The following is a 19,573-nucleotide window of genomic DNA, read 5'->3' on the forward strand; positions in this document are numbered from 1 at the left end:
TCTTCCTGAATCTCTGGCAAAATGTCTAGGGGCTGCCAGGACCGGGTGGGTCAAGGAAGGGGATGGGAGCTTGTTGTTTGCATTGTTCAGCTGAAACATGAAAGTGACCAGTCAGATCAGGTTGTATCCAGTGAAGTCCTACTCAGAGCAAGCCCATTTAAAACAGTGCACCTAAGTTAGTCCTGCCCATCAGTTTCAGTGGGCCTGTTTTGAGTAGGACCAATAATAATAATTATACCATATTAACTCGAATCTAATGCTTACCTTTTTTGGCCAAATTATGTTGTGAAAATTAAGGTGTGCATTAGATTTGATGGCACATTTACATTTGCCAGCAAATACTTTTTTTGCTTTCAGTGTTCTGAACATTGAGGTGCACATAAGATTTGATGGTGCATTAGACTTAAGTAAATACAGTAATTTTATTCTTTGTACCCCACCCATTTGGCTGGGTGTCCCCAGCTACTCTGGGCAGCTCCCAACAGAATATTAAAAACACAAGAAAACATCAAACATTAAAAACTTCTCTATACAGGGCTGCCTGCAGATGTCTTCTAAAAGTCAGATAGTTGTTTATTTCCTTGACAACTGATCAGAGGACATTCCACAGGGAGGGCGCCACTACCGAGAAGGCCCTCTTCCTGGTTCCCTGTAACTTCAGCCTGGCACCTTCTGGTGGCACTCGCGGGCGGTTTTATGCGATCGGCGGTCAGATTTTCACGATATTAGTGGGCGTATCAGTTTTGTGGCCAACCCTCCCTAAAAAGAGGTCGCCCATTTTGGGGTACCCTAAAAACAGCTCAACAATTTTGGGGTGCCCTCTCTAAAAATTGCCATGTGGGGTGTGTGACAAAAAATTTTTTACACCAGGTACCACCTGACCTTGCTATGCCTCTGCAACCATTCATGTCTCAGAGAAAGATATATACGGTATGAAATTCTGGCAGCGTCCAGAAAAGTAGACCTGTTAGGCTATTGCATTTTAAAGACAGTCTTATAATACATTAGAGACCTAACACAAACTTTTTCTGGACTACAAGGGGACTCAAATGTCCACAAATGTTTATGCTACAGCATTATTTGCTAGTCTTTAAGGTGCCGAGGTGTTGATAATACTTGAGTGGCTCAGCTCGAATGATTTCCAAGTGTTTCCAGATTCTCTCTCCCTCTTTCTCTCCCCTCCCAACTCTTTTATTCCACCCCGTCGTTGGCCCAACTCCACTGGTCAACAGCCCCCAGATGGCAAGTCAGTCCTCCTTGCTCCATCTCTTGTATATAGAATAAGAGAGTTCACGTTGGCAGTTGGGCTTGAGTTTGCTGGCCACAAGTGAACAGACAACCATCTTCATTTGTTGCTGTTCTGTTTCTTCTTCTTCTTTGCTTTTCTTCTTTTAACACAAATTTGGCCTTCCCACATTGCGTGGGGAATACTGAAGGGGGGCCCAGCATTTCAGCCTTTGAGCTACACACGTTTGAGTATGTGTGTGTGTGTGTGTGTGTGTGTGCACTTCATCAATGGGTGTCAAATATTTGTTTGCTTTCTTTGAAATGTGTGCATGAGAGAGAAAGCCTGTGCACTGGAGTGTAAAGCCTGCACCTTGTTTTCTGTGTGGAGTATTTTGGGGTAGATGAATATTTATACAAATGCCAGGTAGTAAAGGGCTAAGCACACGTAATAATTATTATTAAGGCCGCAACCTTGATAAACTTCTTAATAAACCTTAAGAAATGAATTCTAATAAGACCTAGGACTTTTGAATTGGTTACTTGTTGATTAAGTGCACATAAATTTACATATTGTTTCTGAAGCAAGAAACATCGCCTCTTTTTAATTTTAGATGATCCATAGTTGTAGTGGACATCATCTTAGAAGAGTCAGTCCTACAAGATAGAGAGAAAGGGGAGGCATATATTTTTAAATATGGCACTTTCTGTTTGCTGTTTTTATAAGTGCTTGCATATGTTTAGAATTACCGGCTTCCATATTAACTGGGGGCAGATAGTAGATTAAGGCTGCAATCCTATACCCACTTACCTGGGAGTATGCACCAGTGAAATACTTCTAAGTAGATATGTGTAGAATTGCACTGTAAATGTCTTTTAAACAAATTAATTTACAAGGTCTGTGAGGAGGGCTGAGGTGCATATGTTTGCTTGTGTAGCCCTGAAGCTGTGGCCTTGTTGTTACCCAAGTGTAAGATGCTGTTGAATATAACCTTACATCTGACAACTGTTTGGTGCAGCGATGGGGGAACCTGCGACCTTGTTGCTGGACTGCAACTCCCATTAGGCCCAGCCAGCATGGCCAACAGCCAGGAATGATGGGAGTTGGAGTCCATATGCACCGGGGGGGGGGGGGGGAGGAGAGAGGCTTCAATCTAGCCACCTCTGGTTTAGTGAGATGGTCCAGTAATCTGAAGAGGGCAGCTTTGACAAGGGGAATTTTCACACAATATAATGAGAATAGTCCCTGTTTGGGCATGTGCGTGTGTAGTTTTAGTTCTGAATGTGTGAGAATGCAGCTTCTGTGTTTGATTGAGAAAGGAAGTCATTTGCACTGTAAGTACCTTAAAACACCTTATGCGTGACCTGTGGGAGAAAGCTTATATTCTTCCTGAAGTGCATTGCTGCCAGACAGCTGTCTTCTGGGAAGTACCCCATCTGAGCAAGACAAGGGAATCAGTTTCCTGCACTAGCAAGATACTGGGGTGCTAACTTTAGGGAAAAAGAACAGTTGACCCTTCAGATGTTGATGGACTCCAGCTCCCATCAGCCACAGCCAGTGATCAAGGTGATGGCAGTTAGAGTACAAAGATCTTCAGGAGGACACGGAAGGTGTACCTTTCAAATAGACATTCATACCTTGAACGATGCAATTCTGTCTGTGGATATGCATTCACACTTATTCGGAAAGACGTGCAGACTTCCAACCTGGATTGAGTTTGGGAGTAACCAGTTTTGCCTGTTTCCAGGATTGGCCATCCTTTGTACCAATCCTGGAGTGTCTCTTTTCCTCTTTAGCCAGCTGGCTGTACAGAGTGCTGATTGGCTGACTCTTGTGGCACTTCCAAAGTCAGTCTCCGGCCACCCGAACAACATTTCCACTTAAAAAACAAACAAATGCACTGTTTGGTTTTTAAGGCGTGTAATAAACATTTTAACTGGACAAGTGAGTTAGGTACCTGCGGGGGGGGGGGGGAGTGGTGTGGGTTTTTAAAAGCCTTCCTGAAATGTGGAGGGAGGGGCAGAAGTATTTGCTGGAGTCTGCTTGGCAAGGCCGTCCAGCACATTTTGCTGCCTCTGGTGAAGAACCAGATGGCTCCCTCCCCCTCCCATTTGCCCTCCATGTATAGAAGTCAGTCAGGCTGCTAGTTAAGTCTTATTTATTATTTTTAATTCATAAAATTTATACAACCTTGATTGTAAAAAACAAGAAACAGATAAACCTCAGAGTAGTTTACAAACAGACTAAAACAATAAAACGGGGTAAACAAAAAAAAATATGACTCATTAAAACATTCAAAATATTATTTTACTTCATACCTTTTACACATCATGTACCCCAGCATGGGTTCCAGAGCAAGGCCCTTGCTGCACCTAAGGGCACAGGCTCAGCTCTGTCCTCCAACACCTTCGCCACAGCCCTGCACGTGCACGCCCACCCCCAAGCATCTGCTGCCCAAGGCAGCTGCCTCATTTCATCTAGTGATAGGGCTGGCCCTGGCAGTGGAGGAGAGAATACCCTGCACCCACTTCTGGAGGCAGGTAAGTTTGTACACAACCTGCCAGTCCTTTTGTGTGCCACTGCCCTTAAAGTGCCAGTGGCCACATATCTGTGGGTGGCTGAAAATGTTGGCTCTTGCACAGGTGTGCATGGCTGCAGCTGTGTGAGTGTGCATGGGGTGCAAGTGTCCTGGCGTGTGTCTGTTGTACATGCTGGTGCAGGCACAGTTTTGTACCTTGCAATGGAATTGTGGTATGCAAGGATGCAGACCTCCTTGTGTTTGCGGGTGGGTGGGTGCAGCTGCAGATTTCCATCTTCCTTTCATTGTCCTTGCACATGTATGCAGTATTGGTCATTGTGCTTTTCCACAAGTATCTGTGTGCACGCACGTGTGCATGTGCACACGAGTGTGACTCATTTTCCAGACTTGCGTGGCCTCTTGCCTCAAATTGTCTGAACAGCCATGTTGCTCTCGTGTTGTCTTTCAGAATCACTATCAGTGACCCTTGAAGATTGGCAGCTACGGTACGTTCTTCACTCCCACTCACCCCTGCCTCCCTCAGCCTCTAGTGATGCATGACTCAGTGTTAGTCTTATCCCACCCAGCCATGCCTTCCCATTCCCCTGTCCTGCCACCTGCCTCTCCTAGGTAGTTCTTATAGATATCCTGGTCTTCAGAAGCAGGCCCTGCAAATTCCTGCTCGTTAGAGCGTCGTAGTGGAAATGTGGTGGGAATTTTTTGGCTGCAATTAATTTAAATCATGTGAAAAGAAAATAATTTTCCCACTGCCACCATCCCTAGTAGTCCTTTTAAGTCCCATAGAATTGGACAGTTTGGAACATGATTTTGAGAGGGAGGGAGGAAGAGAGTGAGTTTGTGAAGGCTGCACCATTATTAAAGGTCTTTTCTCCCCAAGCTTTCTGCCACAAACATTGGCCAAAGCAGACCACTGGTCCTTCCAGCCCAGGATCCTCTCCTCTGACTGGACTCAGGAACAGAGGGAGGCCTCTCCCATCACCTTCTGCTACCCAAGGTCCTTCAGCTGCTTAAAAAACTTGTGTTCCTCGTGCCCATCCCTATGTCTCGAGTTATGTCCCTAGCATTGCTTCCCTTCAGATTCAGCAGGAGAAATTAGGGCCTGGTGAGCTTTTTTTCATCCCGTACATTTCAACTGGGCTGGCACCAGAGCAAGACCAAGTCTCTTGGGGGCTTTCTCCACTCTCACTGACATCCGCTTGGGTCTCTGGGTAGGGTCTCCTTGCAAACCACGAAGACTTTCCAGCTCTCTTCCGCTGGGTTTGAAACGAATCATTTAATAATTTCCCGACGCCATACATATACACGGTTGCACAGTTGATCAAGGGGGTGGCACCTGCACCTAAACTAGAAAAGGCTTGCCCTGTTTAAGTTGTGCCAGGAACACAGTTGTTAAAGGCACAAGGCATCATCTGCTTTATTCCTGGAACCGTACACACTTCTCACAGCAAGCTGCTCCTGTTGGAAGAATGACTCTCTTCAGCAGGATATAGGAGATACCTCACATCCCTTCCTTCTGAGAGCTTAGCAACAGTGATTAAGTGACACAACATACTCAGCAACACCAGGGCATAGTATCTGCCTAACAAGCCTTAGGACATTGCATCAATGTTTTGCTTACTAACTTCCTGTTTGATTTACTTTTTTAAAAAATGAAAGCTAGTCTAGGAGGGAATGGACATGAAGGACCCCAAAAACATTCAAAATTATATCCCAAAATGAACTTTAATTCACCTTTATTTTACCTGACAATTATGGGAACTACTTTCAGGTGTAGTCCAGAGGTTTGTGGACCAGTTCAGTGAACTTTGTTCCGCTGGACTAGTTCATTCCAAGCTCTGTGACTTAAGAAACATCCCAACCCCACCACTGCCACACAGCACCCTCCTTGTGAAACACAGCAGCTTGCAATAAAAGTTGCTGGGTCTCAAACTTCCCACTGAATGTGCTTAAACTAACTCCTTTGGGGTTCTGGTTCCATATCCCTTGGTACTGTATTATTTGGTGTGTTGTGATTCTCAAGCCTCACACACTGACACTCAGGGATACACAAATTTCATGGCCACACCCCTGCCATGGAACACTGTTTTATTTGTTCCTTAACAAGGTGACCAAGTCTCAGTAAGTTCTTTGACCTATCTTGATATCTAATTTCACTTTATCCCTCCCATTCTATAAGATGTTCAGGATAATGTACATGGTTCCCTGCCTTTATCTTCACCAGATAAAGTTTGGTTGTGTGATAGCGCCTGGCTCAGAAAGCTTTGTGGCTGAATGGGGATTTGAGCCCAAGTCTCCCTAGTCTTCAGTGCGGCACTCTAACCATTATACCCCTACTGCCTTGAGATTCAGTCAGCTTGTTCCACATTGAACCTGTAAATGTGTAGGACCAAGCATCTCACTTGAACTTCGTGCTGTAAACTTTATTCCACCTTCTGATCCCTGCACCCATTTTTCTTCTTCATTGCAACAAGAGAGCCTTTCTTGCCTTCTCTGCTTCTATTTTCCTTTCTCTCTTCCAAAACTTTGCAGCAGCATATTTGTTGAACACCAGAGAAGGGCCTTGGCAAGCGTTATTTTCTTTGGGGTTTCCAGTTAAGGTAGGAAGAGAATTCACAGCAAAAGGTAGGGCAGCAAAAGAGATATTTTGGCAATGAGGATTGGAGTATTAATAGAGCCCGGTGGGCAGTAAAGAAACCCAATTGTAGATTCTGCAGCTGAGAAAGACAGGTTCTAAGAGTAACACAGATAATAATAATAATGTGCATTAAATAACTCTACTTAGATTCACAGGATTTATTACACATTCAGTAATTCAGTTCCCCTCCCCTGCTTCGTGTGCATGTTTGCGTGTGCGTGCAAGAACAGTTACAGAAACAAAAGGCTTTCCCCCCCTTCATAAACATGAGGACCAAACAAATTGGTTTTGTTTTTTGAAACGTGATTATAAAAATGGTGTGGCCTGGGCCAGGTGACAGGTGCCTTTCTGGCACAGCAAACCAGTGTTCTGGTGGCTCATACAGCCTGTTCCACAGCAGTTATGAGAGAGAAGGGGAAAAGCCTTGGCTTTTGGTGTATCCAAAGCAGGGACGATGGTTTCTTGCTCCCTAGCAAGCTCCAATTAGGAAGCCCCCTGTCCTGGGGGTTGTTTGTTGCCAGGGGAGCAGTGAAGCAGGAGCAATTTGGCAGTATAATAAATCACACTGAGCTAGAAAATCTGTCTTATTGTTATTTGTGACCTGAGAGGCTGACGTTGTGTACACACTATAGCTTTTAAGCATATTTGTAGTGCAGTCTTTCCCTTCCAGAATTTCGGGCACTGTAGTTTCAGTTCCCAGCAAACCATAACAAGCTACAGCACCCAGAATTCTGGAAGGGAAAGACTGCATTATGAACGTGTTGTTAAGGAATAATGTGTGTGTGACCAAAGGTGAGTGCAGGGGTGGGTAAAGGCAGCAAGCTGTGGAATTGCAGTCACATGAAATAGGCAGAGATAGAAAACCTTTTGTACATACTTGTCTTTGTACATGAATGTAAAATCTTGAAACATGTCCCATTGTGAGGAGTATCTCCTGTAAATTTAATCAATCAATCATTTTTTATAGTCACAGACCTACTAAGACAGAATATACACAGAATAAAAGCCATGAGTATTAAAACATATACTTACTTAACATACAATTACAAAAGATAAAAGCATGAGATACAAATGGAAATTAGCATGAATCTTCTTACGAGACCTTTGAGCCTAGAACAGGAACTTGGCCACTAATTCTGTTGTTATTATTTTGTATCAGCCAAGAAATATTCCAGGTGCCATTCCTGTGTCCTTCTGGGATATTTACTCGCAAGGGGGCAAAGTAGTCTGTTGCAGAAGGGAGGCAGTTAAATCTGGCCTTGTTTCTATTCTATAGATGCAAGGCCTGTCTCTGGCCATTGACCAGTGGTTAACACTCACTATGGGATTCCAAAAAGGGGGTGCAAAAAGTTTGAAAGAACACTCTCAACTGTTGACCTAAATTCCTGAATCCATATCAGAAGGACATACAGCAGCTGAGACAAGATGTAAACCTTATATACTTTCACGGCAGCAGGGATAAATTGTGCTCCCTTACTATGGAAAAAAATGGAGTGCCACTTTATTATACTTTGAGCAGCTTCTCCTGCCCATCTGTGTCGGGGTAGTCCAAGAAAGTGTGGAGGAAAACATAATGCCCCAAGTATCTAAACTTCTTGATTTGTGTCTATACGCCGACCACCTATTCTCCTCTTACTTATAAATCTGCATCTAGAAAAGACCATGATCTTTGTTGTGCTAAAATTAATTGTAGATGCATTATCCTTACATAATACTAGAATGAATTTTCAAGGCCTGTTTTGGACAGAGGCGTAAGTACAGCATTGCCTGCCTTCAATCATAGTAAGACTTCAGCCCCTGCCCTTCTAAGTTTGATCAAGGCCATTGGTGTGGAGGAAGAGAGTGAGCGGAGAGCAGTGGCGTTCAGGTGGAGATGGTGATTTCTCCTTGGCACATCTCTGTATCATCCCCAGTGAACCTGTAGCTGTGGAGTGTGAGAGGTATACCATGCAGCTCAGGGGGACTGTAACTCGGTGTTCCATCATCACGGCAGTTTTGCAGTAACTGACTTGCTTCCAGAACATCATCTCTTTCCTGCTTCCTGTCAGCCCTCCTCAACAGCAGCTCAGGTTGCCATTCAGTTCTTGTCAGGCTGTTTGGTTGCAGGAGCTGGTCTTTTTGAGGAGGCTTGGCTGTTGCCCGTTCATCCTTCTGGGACTCGCTGTTGGGAAACTTTGCCTGCCCAGAGCCTGGATTTTACAAAGAGCACAAAAGAAGTCACAAACAATCATTTCTCTTCCGGTTTTGAGAGAAGAGCTGCATTTGCAGCTTTCGTGCATTACAAAGTTCCTATGCAACTCCCTTGTAGGAAATGATTTGGTGCATAGAGCATGACGCATTATGATCCTTCACATCTCTAAATAGCCACACAGTATACAAGCTGGGAAGCTCTGCATCCTCAAGGCAGTGCTGACTTTAGACCACTACAAAATGGAGCCTTGTTCTGGTTGGAGCTCATTAAGGGGCGGGGGATACAAATGTAGGTTTGAGAGAGGAAAATGGTAGACCAAAGCAAACTCTTCCATGGTAAAGGGCAAGCCCTGGTGACAACTTCTGCTCACAGTGGTTTACATGCATGTAGGACTGTCACACAGATAATTTAACTTCTCTGTTAGGTTATATTTATTGTGCAAGAGCCCACAGATATGTTTATCCTAGACTGGGCTATGGCCATGGAGATGGAGAGCCCCTCTCTGGGATACTCCCAATCTGTTCCCAGACACCCAACCTGATCAAGCCTTGTGACATCCATACACAGTGGCAACACCCCACCACCCCACCACCAGAAAGGTTATGTGGCAGACTTGTCTATAATACTGACACTATCCAGTAACTTAAGGTAAGTTCCCGGAAATGAATCAGCACTGGAAAAATGAGTGCTGCCAAGGTTTACCTAAAAATGGATGCGCCAGGATATGAATTTGCTTTGCAAAAATTAGGCAACACTTCAGTCTTTTCTCAAGGCAGTACACACAATAAAAATAAAACAAATATAACGAGATAGTAACAAAATTAAAAAGCATAAATTAAAACAGGCAGCAATAAACTAAAAAAACAAGCTAACATCACATGGAAATTGGCAGAGGCTGGCACCTGCCTGTCTCATGCTGAAGCAGTTTGGGGTGACATAAACAAGGGTGAAGATGTTACTAGAGCTGAAGGACATACCTATGAGGTGCTCCACCTTCAGCATCTAGCAGCTCAAAGCCAACTTCTGACCACACCAGTTTGACAGTCTATGAAGCAGCCCTTGCTTGTTGCTGGAGAGGTTCAAAAAGTCTGGGAGCTGTCAATTGGAGGGGGTGGAGGGAGGCATGCTGCAACCTAATTTCTGACTAAATTTGTTCTAGGGTTATAAAGAAGTGTTTGAAAAAGCTGGACTCAGCTAGTGGTCAAGCTCAAAAAGGTGCCCTTTACTCTCAGAGCAGGGGGTGCCTGATCCAGACTGGCCGGCAACTTCTGAAACAGCACCTCCCAGAGGACACCACCCATTCTGTGTAACATTGCTCCTCACTCGCTTGGTATAGTAGCATCACAAAGGTTGTGCTGCATGCTTCTCAACACTTACCTGGGTACCAGGACCTCCTTTCTGGAAATTGGACTCTTGGTTTCTAGAGATCCTTCAGTGAGATTCTAAGTGAACACCAGTAATCCATGGGGGTTTCATAGATCTGTGTCAAGGGTGGTTTCTAGTCTTCCTTTTTAAAGCAGCAACGATGAAATTGATCCATTTTTAAAAGGCTATGAATAACAGCATTGCCCTCTCTGGTCTATGTGAAGGCCAAGGTCCTGGTCTGGATGAGGTGGAGAAGCATGTAGGGATTGTGACTGACCGCCATGGCTAACCTGTGTGTGTGTGTTCTCTTCTCGTCTTTCTTTCTCTCTTCTTCTCTCTGCTCTCACAGCCGGAAGGGCCCTGCCTCACCTACTCGACCCACCATAATCCGACCAGCTGAACCGTCCCTCTTAGATTTATAACCCGAGGCCTGTAGAAAGCTGGCAACAAGTTCTGTGCCCGGGGTACTCCCCGCCCCAGCAACCCAACCCCTTGTTCCTCCCACAGGCACCTTCACTCCCCTCCTTCCCCCATGTCGTAAAATGCTCGTTAGTGATTGAGCTCTTCTTCGTCTTCTCTCGTGCATCCTGTATTGCTTTGTGAGCGTAGAGTAGTCCTAGTTCAGTGGCATGGGGAACTTGGAAGGACATAAGATCTTTGGAGCATTGTTTTTACAGGAGCATTGCTGTGCACCAAAACGGCAGTTGTGGACAACCTGCCTGGTCTGCGCATAGCATCCTGCCTGCGATGGTTAGCTGTAGCATCTAGCTCTAATCTATAGCTACGTAACAATTTCCCCCCCTACTATAGTTAAGATGAAAATTCTGGAAGAGGATAACACATGAAGATAATGTTAACAAAAACGTTTTAACATTCTTGAACATTCTTGGTAACGTCTGGTATGTGGGTTTGAGAGTCAAAGTGCAAACTTTAGGGAACAGTTGACACAGCCTTCTCTCAAGCTGGGGACAGGAGGGCTTACTGAATAATGCCGTCTTGCAGACCAAGAATTCTCTCACTATCTCGAGGTGGAAGGAACCAACACAATGTGCTACCCTCTATTTTTTGAAGTAGCAAAGGAAGGTTAAGAGAGGCTGGTGTTTCCAGGCAGCTGGCTTATATTACCACTTACAACTGACTTTCCACAAAGCAGAAGAGAGGTTGATAGCCTTCCTCTCCACAGAAATGGACTATCTAATATTTCCAGGAGTGGGCTGTGTGTTTTAGTGCAACTACCATTGCTTCAAACAAACAAACAAAAACACTACTCGTTTGATGTCATGACGATTCTGTTGATTCTTCCAACCTTCACTTCTTGCATGCTGATGGTACAAATATGTAATGTGGGGGGAAATGTGTGTAACTGCTAGTCTTGACATCCTCTTCTCTGGCTTATTTATGTATATGTTGAGGGGTAAATATAGAAATATTTAAAGTGGGGTGGGGGAAAAGATCTGCAACATCCTGTCTTTTTGAAAGCCAGCTTTAGACATCCTCCTTGGAAAATTTCAGCCATCCCCACTTACAATTTTTGTTCCTTTTACCCCAGTGCTGTTACTTTTGATTTTCTGTTGAAAATCCTCGACGTCAACTTCTGATGTCCAATCCTTTCCATATTTTAACTGTTGTTTTACATTTTTGTCCCTCTCCCTCTCTCTCTCTCTCCCCCCTTGTTTTTTCTTTTGTGTTCTTGTCTCTCTTTCCTTGAATTTCAGCCGCCCTGGCAAAGCTAGTCCCTCCCGCCCGGAGAGTCCAAAACCACCATTTGACATGTAACCCTGCTCCCTTCTTGAGATCCATCCTTTATCTGCCTCTTAGCTGTTCTGTCCTGGAATGGTCCAACGCACATGTTAAAAACACAGCTTTGTTCTGTTGTAGCTTGTGGCTTGCACATATCAGATGTGACTCTAGTGAAACTGGCTTTTCTTCCTCCCAGTTGCTTTAAAGGAATTTAAACAAAAAAAATGAGCTATATTGTAGTAATGAGAAACATATCTTTACTGTTATATAAATATCTATAAATATCTATAAATATAAAGATCTAAATATATATGGTGTCCAGATGTTTTAAGCCTTTAATGCTTCTGATGTTTGAGTTTAGCAAATACTTGAGTAAGGAGATTATATATAATGTACACATGTGCACCCAACAAAATATAACCCACACCCAGAAGTCTGAGATTGTCAACTCCCTGCTGTACATGGTTGGGTTATTGTTGCCCCAAAATTGTGGTGAATCTTCGCAGTGCTGCTAGTATCTGTGATGCTGTCTGTGATCTGTCAACTCTTGTTTATTGGCTGAAAAATAAACTATTATTTCTGTATAACTGAGTACTCCATGTCTAGAATAAAACACTCTCTCAGTGCTTCCAGGCTCTTATACTTAATGCTGTCAAGTTATTTGTGGCAAGACAAATGGGGAGCTGCACACATGATGGCAGTGTCAGGAGCAATAGGTTGACGTTCTGGTTTTACACTTAAACACACACACATATTCTGTATGGGGTTTTTAAAAGGAGTGTATTATCTCACTGTGGTATTATTTACACATACCAAGAAAAGGTTCTATACAAAAACTCCAAAGAACTTTAATCGCGAGTAGATTCCACGGTTCTTAAAAAAGAAAAACTCAGCTGTTTTCCTTGGCAGGTGATTTTGGCAGCCAACACATTATTATTATTATTATTATTATTATTATTATTATTATTATTATTATTATTTGTAGTAGTAGTACCTGCCCACTCTAGGTGGCTTCCAATAAATATAAAAGCATAATCAAACATTAAACACTTCCCTGTATAGGGCTGCCTTTAGATGTCTTTGAAAAGTTGTAGGGTTATTTATCTCCTTGACATCTGATGGGAGGGTGTTCCACAGGGTGGGTGCCACTACCAGGAAGGCCCTCTGCCTGGTTCCCTGTAACTTCACTTCTTGCAATGAGGGAACCGCCAGAAGGCCCTCGGCGCTGCACCTCAGTGTCCGGGCAGAACAATGGGGGTGGAGATGCTCCTTCAGGTATACTGGGCTGAGGCCGTTTAGGTTTTAAAGGTCAGCACCAACACTTTGAATTGTGCTCAGAAACGTACCGGTGTTATATGGCCCCTCAGCCGCCTCCAATCACCAATCTGGCCGTTGCATTCTGGATTAGTTGTAGTTTCTGGGTCACCTTCAAATGTAGCCCCACATAGAGCACATTGCTCTACAGGAGATAATCAGCAGGAGATAACCAGCACATGTAGCACTCTGGCAAGAGTGCATGGGCAGATAGGGAATCAGCCTGCATACCAAATGGAGTTGGTAGACAGCCGCCCTGGCCACAGAATTGACCTGCGCCTCCATGGACAGCTGTGAGTCCAGAATGACCCCCATGCTCCATACCTGGTCCTTCAGGGGCAGAGTTACCCATTCATGGAGTCCCCCCCCGCCTGCCTCCTGCCCACCAGAAACAACACTTTATTGTCCGGATTCAACTTCAGTCCATTATTTGCCATCCATCCTCCAGCCACACAGGACCTTCACCACCATCACCGGTTCCAATTTAAGAGAGGTAGAGCTGGGTATCATGCGCATACTGATGAACACCCAGCCCAAACCCCCAATGATCTCTCTCAGCAGGTTCATATAGATGTTAAAAAACATGGGGGAGAGGATGGAGCCCTGAGGCACCCCAAAAGTGAGACGCCAGGGGGCCAAACACTCATTCTTCATCACCACTTTCTGGACACGGTCCAGGACGGAGTGGAAGGAAACAGCTTTCACCTCTGTCCCTAGCTGGAGATCATTGACCAGCATGACCATGGTCCTCCAGATGTGCCACAGGCTCACTAACTTTGGCCAGGAATTGAAAGTTTGAGACTGGTCATAGTGGCAGAGTCCAAAGGTTTTTTTTTTTAAAATAAAGTGGTTTGATAACTGCCTCTTTCAGGGAATTCTCTCTCACAGATGGAAGCATTCACCACACTACAGAGCCCATTGTCCAGCCCTGCGTGGCCAACAATGAGATCCACACAGAACCCAAACTTGGGCATTATGCAATGTCTTCCTATATAGCAGGGTTCATCACATTGAAAATCTACTCAGATCATAAAATCATATGTCAATATTAAGGTTCCATGGATGGTTAAGTCCTGTCAAAGGTGACTAGGGTGTGGCGTTCATCTTGCTTTTCAGGCCAAGGGAGCTGGCGTTTGTACACAGCTTTCCAGGTCATTTGGCCAGCATGACTAAACCGCTTCTGGCACAACAAAGGACTATGACAAGTGCCAGAGCACACAGAGTTTACCTTCCGGCTTGCAGCAGTACCTATTTATCTACTTGTGCTGGTATGCTTTTGAACTGCTAGATTGGCAGGAGCTGGGGCAAAGCACCCTGTTCTGCGGATTCAAACTGCTGATTGAATTCGGTGGTGCCACCAACATCCCATAATCATAGAACTGTAGAGTTGGAAGTGACTGCAAGGATCATCTGGCCCCTGCAATGCAAGGGCTTAAACTCCAAACCCTGAGATTTAGTCTCAGGCTCTACTGCAGAGCTTTCCAAACTGCAGTGTGTAAGATCACAGTTTTGTGTGGGCAGGGCAGTGGGAAGTAAATAAATGGAGAGTGAAGAAAACCCACACATCCTTTTATTCACACACACATACCCCTACCTGTGCAAAGCTGCAATCTATAAAGTTTACCCAGCTTTGGGAAGGCAGTGCCAGAGCTCCAGAGCACTTGTGCTGCCGTCCCAAAGATGGATAAAATTACTTTAGTAATCTTTTGAGGTCAATATTTGGGACTCCCAAATGGATCTTCTCAATAATGCTGCATCTCAGCTGGTGCCCTGTGCAAGAAAACTGCCCGATCCCAGATCCTGCACTGCAGCTGAGCAAGGTGCCTGGCTCTGTGAAGAAGGCTCCAGGGCTCTGGCAGGGTCCTAGAGCCCTTCTCTCCATCCCAGAGCAGGGCAAGTACTTCCTAGGCTTCCAATTTGGGAAGGTGAGCGCTCCCAAAGTCAGACAAAACGGATGGGACTTTGTAATATTTGAAGTCCCCAAGTAGATCTTCTTAATTTTGCACCATCTCAGATCAAAGCTGTGTGCAGGAATACTGCCAGCACCACTCTTAATCAACTAAGCAAGGCTCTGGGAAGGCAGGGCAGACTTTGGGAAGGCAGTGCCAGGGTTCTGGGAGCATCCTAGTCCCCTTGTGCAGACCTGCCAAAGCCAGACAAAATAGACTTCATATTGCGCCATCTCGGCTAAGCACTGCAGGAAAGCTGCTGGTCCCACATGCGGGTAAGCAAGGCACCTGACTTGGGAAGGGGGCTCCAGGACTCCAGCAGGGTCCTAGAGTCCTTCCCTCTGTCCAGCCACCCTCCCCAAGCCTGACAAAATTGACTTTGTAAGGTTCCATAAAATAGCGACCTGCAGCATCTGAGCACCACTTCTCACCTTGGGAAAGCAGTGTCAGGGCTCTGGCAGCACCCGAGCCCTTGCACCACTCTCTCAAAGCCAGACGAAACGGATCTTCTCAATTTTACATCACCTCAGATCAGAGCCCTGTGGAAAACTGCTGCCGCCACTCTTAATCAGCTGAGCAAGGTGCCTGGCTCTGGAAAGAAGGCTCTGGCAGGGTCCTAGAGCCCTTCCCTCTGTCACGCCTTCTTCCCAATGCCAAACAAAATGGAAGGGCCTTTGGAATCTTCCATAAAATGGCGGCCTGTGGAGGCCAATATCTGGCGCCCCCAACTGGAGCGTCTCAATTGCGCCCCCAACTGGAGCGTCTCAATTTCACACCACCTTACGTCAGCACCTTGTGCAGAGAAACATCCAGTACTCCAAATCCCGCACTGCGGCTAAGCAAGGCGTCTGGCTTTGGGAAGGAAGCTGCAGGGTCCCAGAGCCCTCCGTCCGTCCTTAGGAGACGCAATACACTTGCAGCAAAATAGCAGAGTGAAATGCATGCACCCCCCCTCCCCTCCCGCTGCTTCTGTCCAGGGAGTAAGATTGTTCCGTCTTCACAAACCCCTTCCACGAGAGACATGTGTTGGTTAAAGTGAGATAAGGGATGGCTCTCCTGAGGTAACAAAACGGAAGTTCCTAAAATCCCACAGCTGAAGGACACCTTCGTTTCTCAGAAACCATCTTTAGAAGAACCACAATAAAGCGCAGTAGTTCCATTGTACCTTTTTGTACAATTCTGGGGCTCCACCACTAGAGGTGCAGTTAGGATTTTTGGGTGGCTGAAACAGCACAGCACTATGTAAAAATGAGAACAGAATGGTGGACTGGAAAGAGGATTAAGTACCTACAGGGAAAGCAGGGCTTGTATGCACTCTCCTAGATAACAGAGAAGGTTCTGCTACTTGAAACGGCGTGGAGATCGACAGACTGAAATGAGCATCTGACATACACCGAGGCCAGAAATGAAAAGGGCTGCATGAGGGCTGTGCGATGTCTGGTTTCAGGATCGTGATATATCAACAGCTAAACATTGCGATATACCGATACAGAACGATGTCTGAAATAAGGATGGAACTCTGTAGAGGCAAACTGGGTAATTCCCTGGCAACTGCTACTACTTAGGGGTCTAAAACTTACAAAATTTAACTTCCCTTTAACATATTGCTATGGCTGTTATTTTATAATACAGGTAATTTTTAAATTTGCACATTTTCTCAAAAATTAAAGCTGTAGGAGTAATTAGTAGCATAGAGATCAAAGGCAAGATGAGAAAATGTTCCCTAATAGACACGAGGGAGATACAAACACACACCCAGAAGGGAGGGAGGATACTTAAACAAGAGGGCAAGGTTTATTTTTATTTTCTTTAACTCAGAAGTAAATAGCCCAGTTTATTTTTCGACGGGACTAGCAGCAGCTTCCAAGAGAGCCCCAGCTGAGGGCAGCAGCAGTTCAAATGGCAGGGCTGGGCAACAACTTGGGGGGGGGTCTGGGGAGGCGAGGCCGAAAGGGCTTCCTGCTCTTGTGAGGACCCCAGTATGGCTCGGGTGTCAGGGTCTTGTGGGCAGGCGAGATAGCCCAAAGAAAGAGGAAGGAAGGGAAAAGGGACTCCCAGCAAGAAGCCTGGAGCTGGCTCGGACTGCGTCTCCCTCAACTGCCTATCAGCCTGGCGCCTGCACTTAAAACAAGAAGCTCATGAGGAAAGTTCCCAGGTAGGCTGCTTTCTTCAGCACCTGCTCTTGTGATTCGCTGCAGGAGGCAGAGGAGAGTTGAGGGGCAGCAGGAATGAGGAGAGGAGCAATGAGCAAACTCACGGTTTTTCCCACATCGTGATTTTTGCATAGCACATGCACGCATTGTGATTCATGATATATCACCATTTCAGCAAGGACAAAGAGAATGCAACATGCATACAACTCAATCATGTCTGCACAATAAGGCAAACTGTTCATCTTTTGTAGAACATAAGAACCACACACAGTGTGCTATAGGTGGAACAGGTTTATTCAGAAAGAACAAATTTGTAACAGGATTAAATTATCTTTGCAATAGAATGCAAGTTCTCTCTAATAAAGGTTTTCCTTTCACATTCCCAGAAACCAGACACCCAATAAATATTTCACAATGTTCCATACTAAATCACATTCCTGGCTCCCGCCACTGAATTTATTTTTTTTTTAAAATACAAGATTACAAGATGACTTCTGGCAGCCTGAAATTCTGCCCAAAGACTTTTCTCCTCTTTATTCAAGGTATATACAAAATGTTACACAGATACACTATGTACATTCGTGCAAACAGGAGCTCGCAAGCCCACGTTGTAGTGCCAACACAATGCACTGAGGGAGTAACACTGACATCACAGCTGTGCCAACCTCCTGGAAGAGTGCAGTGATTTAAGTCTACAATCGTGCTCTCCTGAAAAACTGGCGAAGGATGAAGCTTACATTTTAAGAAGCTTCCCTGTGTGCTTTTCCTTTGGATGGACTTTTCCTAGCAGGTTCTACGGGAAAGAAAGGCTCTGATGAAGATACAGCAATCTATTATGTAAGCGACCGGCAAAATGACTTACAAGGAGGTGCAATGCAGCAGCAATACCCATCCACCTTGCTAGCACTTTTCACCTCCAGGAAGGACCTTGGGTACAAACAAGCAGCTATGTCACCAGCCAGCTACTTCTGCTGCCTGTATGCAAATGTACAAAGTTATCTCGCATAGATGGCTTCCTAGGTAGGATTCAAGCTAGACATGGGGCAAATCTTTGCCCTCCCTCATGCACCTGCTCTGAATGCCTTTTTCACTCAACATATGATAAACACCCTCCTGCATAAAAATCTCTGGCCTGGTTCTGTATTAGAACCACAGGAGATAAAAAAATTATTTCAAACAACCTTGCTCACTGTTAAAATAATCCATTGCCCAACCAGGAAGAAAGGAGATCCAATTAAAGGTAGTTGAAATTCCAGAGATCAATATAAAAGTATGCTTTTTCAGTGATTTCCTTTAAAAAAGAAGAGGGGAGAAAGGTTTCCCCATCTTAAAAAAAAAATTAAAACCATCCAACAGAGACAGCAAACTATGTCACCTTCAAAAGCGCAGCCACATTTCCATCCCATCCTCAGATCATCTGCACCAAAAAGCCAGAAGCCAACCCCAAAATGGTAACAGGAGACAGATTCTCCCCCTGAGCTGCCTGTCCCAAGTCATTAGACAAAAAGGAAAATGTTTTGCAGAGCTCTCTGTTTTAAGGAGGGCTAGAGATTAAGATGGCTGTTAAATTTGGGCAGGAGGCCAACTGTGCAATAAAGCAAAAAGACAGAGATCTATGGTAAGGGACAAAGAGGATCCAAACCATCTAAACCTGGAATAAATTAACAGAAAGGTGCTGAGCTGATGGCTACAATGACAAATGGAACAAAAGTCACTGACTGAGGAAACTGACTGGCTGCCTGAAGCAGAAGCCAGGAGAACCAAAGTCTTCTCCTGAACTTCACATGGCAGCCCTACATTATCTGCTCAGGAAGAGCAAAAGGGGAAGACTAGCTCAGGACGCCTGGCACTCAAATTCCACTGAGCTCAACCACCATGTGTGACACTTGCTGCAACCGAAGATTACAGGACAGAAAACACGGGGCACTTTACATCCTTGCAGATTCCATGCCAAGTTACACCACCATGATCTTGACTTCGTCATTCTCATCAGCTCGATAGAAGAAGGGAATGCAGGGGTTCTGCAAGAGGGAGCCCAGCCTGTCCCGGGGGTTTTGAATTTCACGTAGAAGGTGCATGATCTGCTTGGCGGTGGGGTCTTGTGAAGCAGGCTGGGGAGCTTTGTTGTCAGTGTGTGATGGGTGGGATTGCGAAGCTGTGGATTCCAGTTCTGGCTCATCTGCCAAACTCACTTCTCGCAACCCTGGGAGGCAAGATAGCAGACACTGTTTAGCTTCTAGAGAGAAATGTTTGGTCTCAGGTTTTCCTGGAAGTCTCACACACAAAACCTATAAAACTCTCTCCTCAACCCTAGTGTGTGGTAAATGGTTTCTGTTGCTTGTGAAGAGCGGACATTTACTGATACTTCTCAAATTCTGGGGCTAAACCAAGATACTGAAATTAAGCTTAGAACTCCCCATGAAGATACAGCAGCTATTTCCCCCACTGGTTGTCACCACTGC

At 45.1% G+C, this 19,573-nt stretch overlaps 2 protein-coding genes and 1 long non-coding RNA gene across 22 annotated transcripts in view; 1 reads left to right on the forward strand and 2 right to left on the reverse strand.

The window, feature by feature from the left end:
- Positions 1-1,694, reverse strand: part of LOC309361595 — a 175,794-nt gene extending 174,100 nt beyond the window's left edge. Inside the window, exon 1 of the long non-coding RNA XR_014164545.1 lies at positions 1,469-1,694. This is a non-coding gene — a long non-coding RNA (uncharacterized lncRNA). The remainder of the gene's footprint in view (positions 1-1,468) is intronic.
- Positions 1-12,321, forward strand: part of DNM1 (dynamin 1) — a 131,326-nt gene extending 119,005 nt beyond the window's left edge. For 6 of the 15 annotated variants that reach the window (XR_014164467.1, XM_081896394.1, XM_081896397.1 and 3 more), the window contains one exon: positions 10,305-12,321. Coding sequence is in view for 10 of the 15 variants with exons in the window: in XM_081896394.1 (XP_081752520.1) it covers positions 10,305-10,377 (73 nt within the window). In the remaining 5 variants the exon portion in view is untranslated. Of the gene's footprint in view, positions 1-4,212; positions 4,250-10,304 lie in introns of all 15 variants that reach the window. The other 9 variants (XR_014164468.1, XM_081896392.1, XM_081896396.1 and 6 more) reach the window with 3 other exon arrangements.
- A 5,066-nt stretch (positions 12,322-17,387) lies between these two features.
- Positions 17,388-19,573, reverse strand: part of GOLGA2 (golgin A2) — a 47,431-nt gene continuing 45,245 nt past the window's right edge. For all 6 annotated transcript variants that reach the window (XM_081896372.1, XM_081896373.1, XM_081896369.1 and 3 more), the window contains one exon: positions 17,388-19,314. In XM_081896372.1, the coding sequence (XP_081752498.1) occupies positions 19,067-19,314 (248 nt within the window). In that variant the 3' untranslated portion in view covers positions 17,388-19,066. The remainder of the gene's footprint in view (positions 19,315-19,573) is intronic.

This window comes from Podarcis melisellensis (genome assembly GCF_964234715.1).
Source record: "Podarcis melisellensis genome assembly, chromosome: Z".
In the NCBI taxonomy this organism is placed as follows: domain Eukaryota; kingdom Metazoa; phylum Chordata; class Lepidosauria; order Squamata; family Lacertidae; genus Podarcis; species Podarcis melisellensis.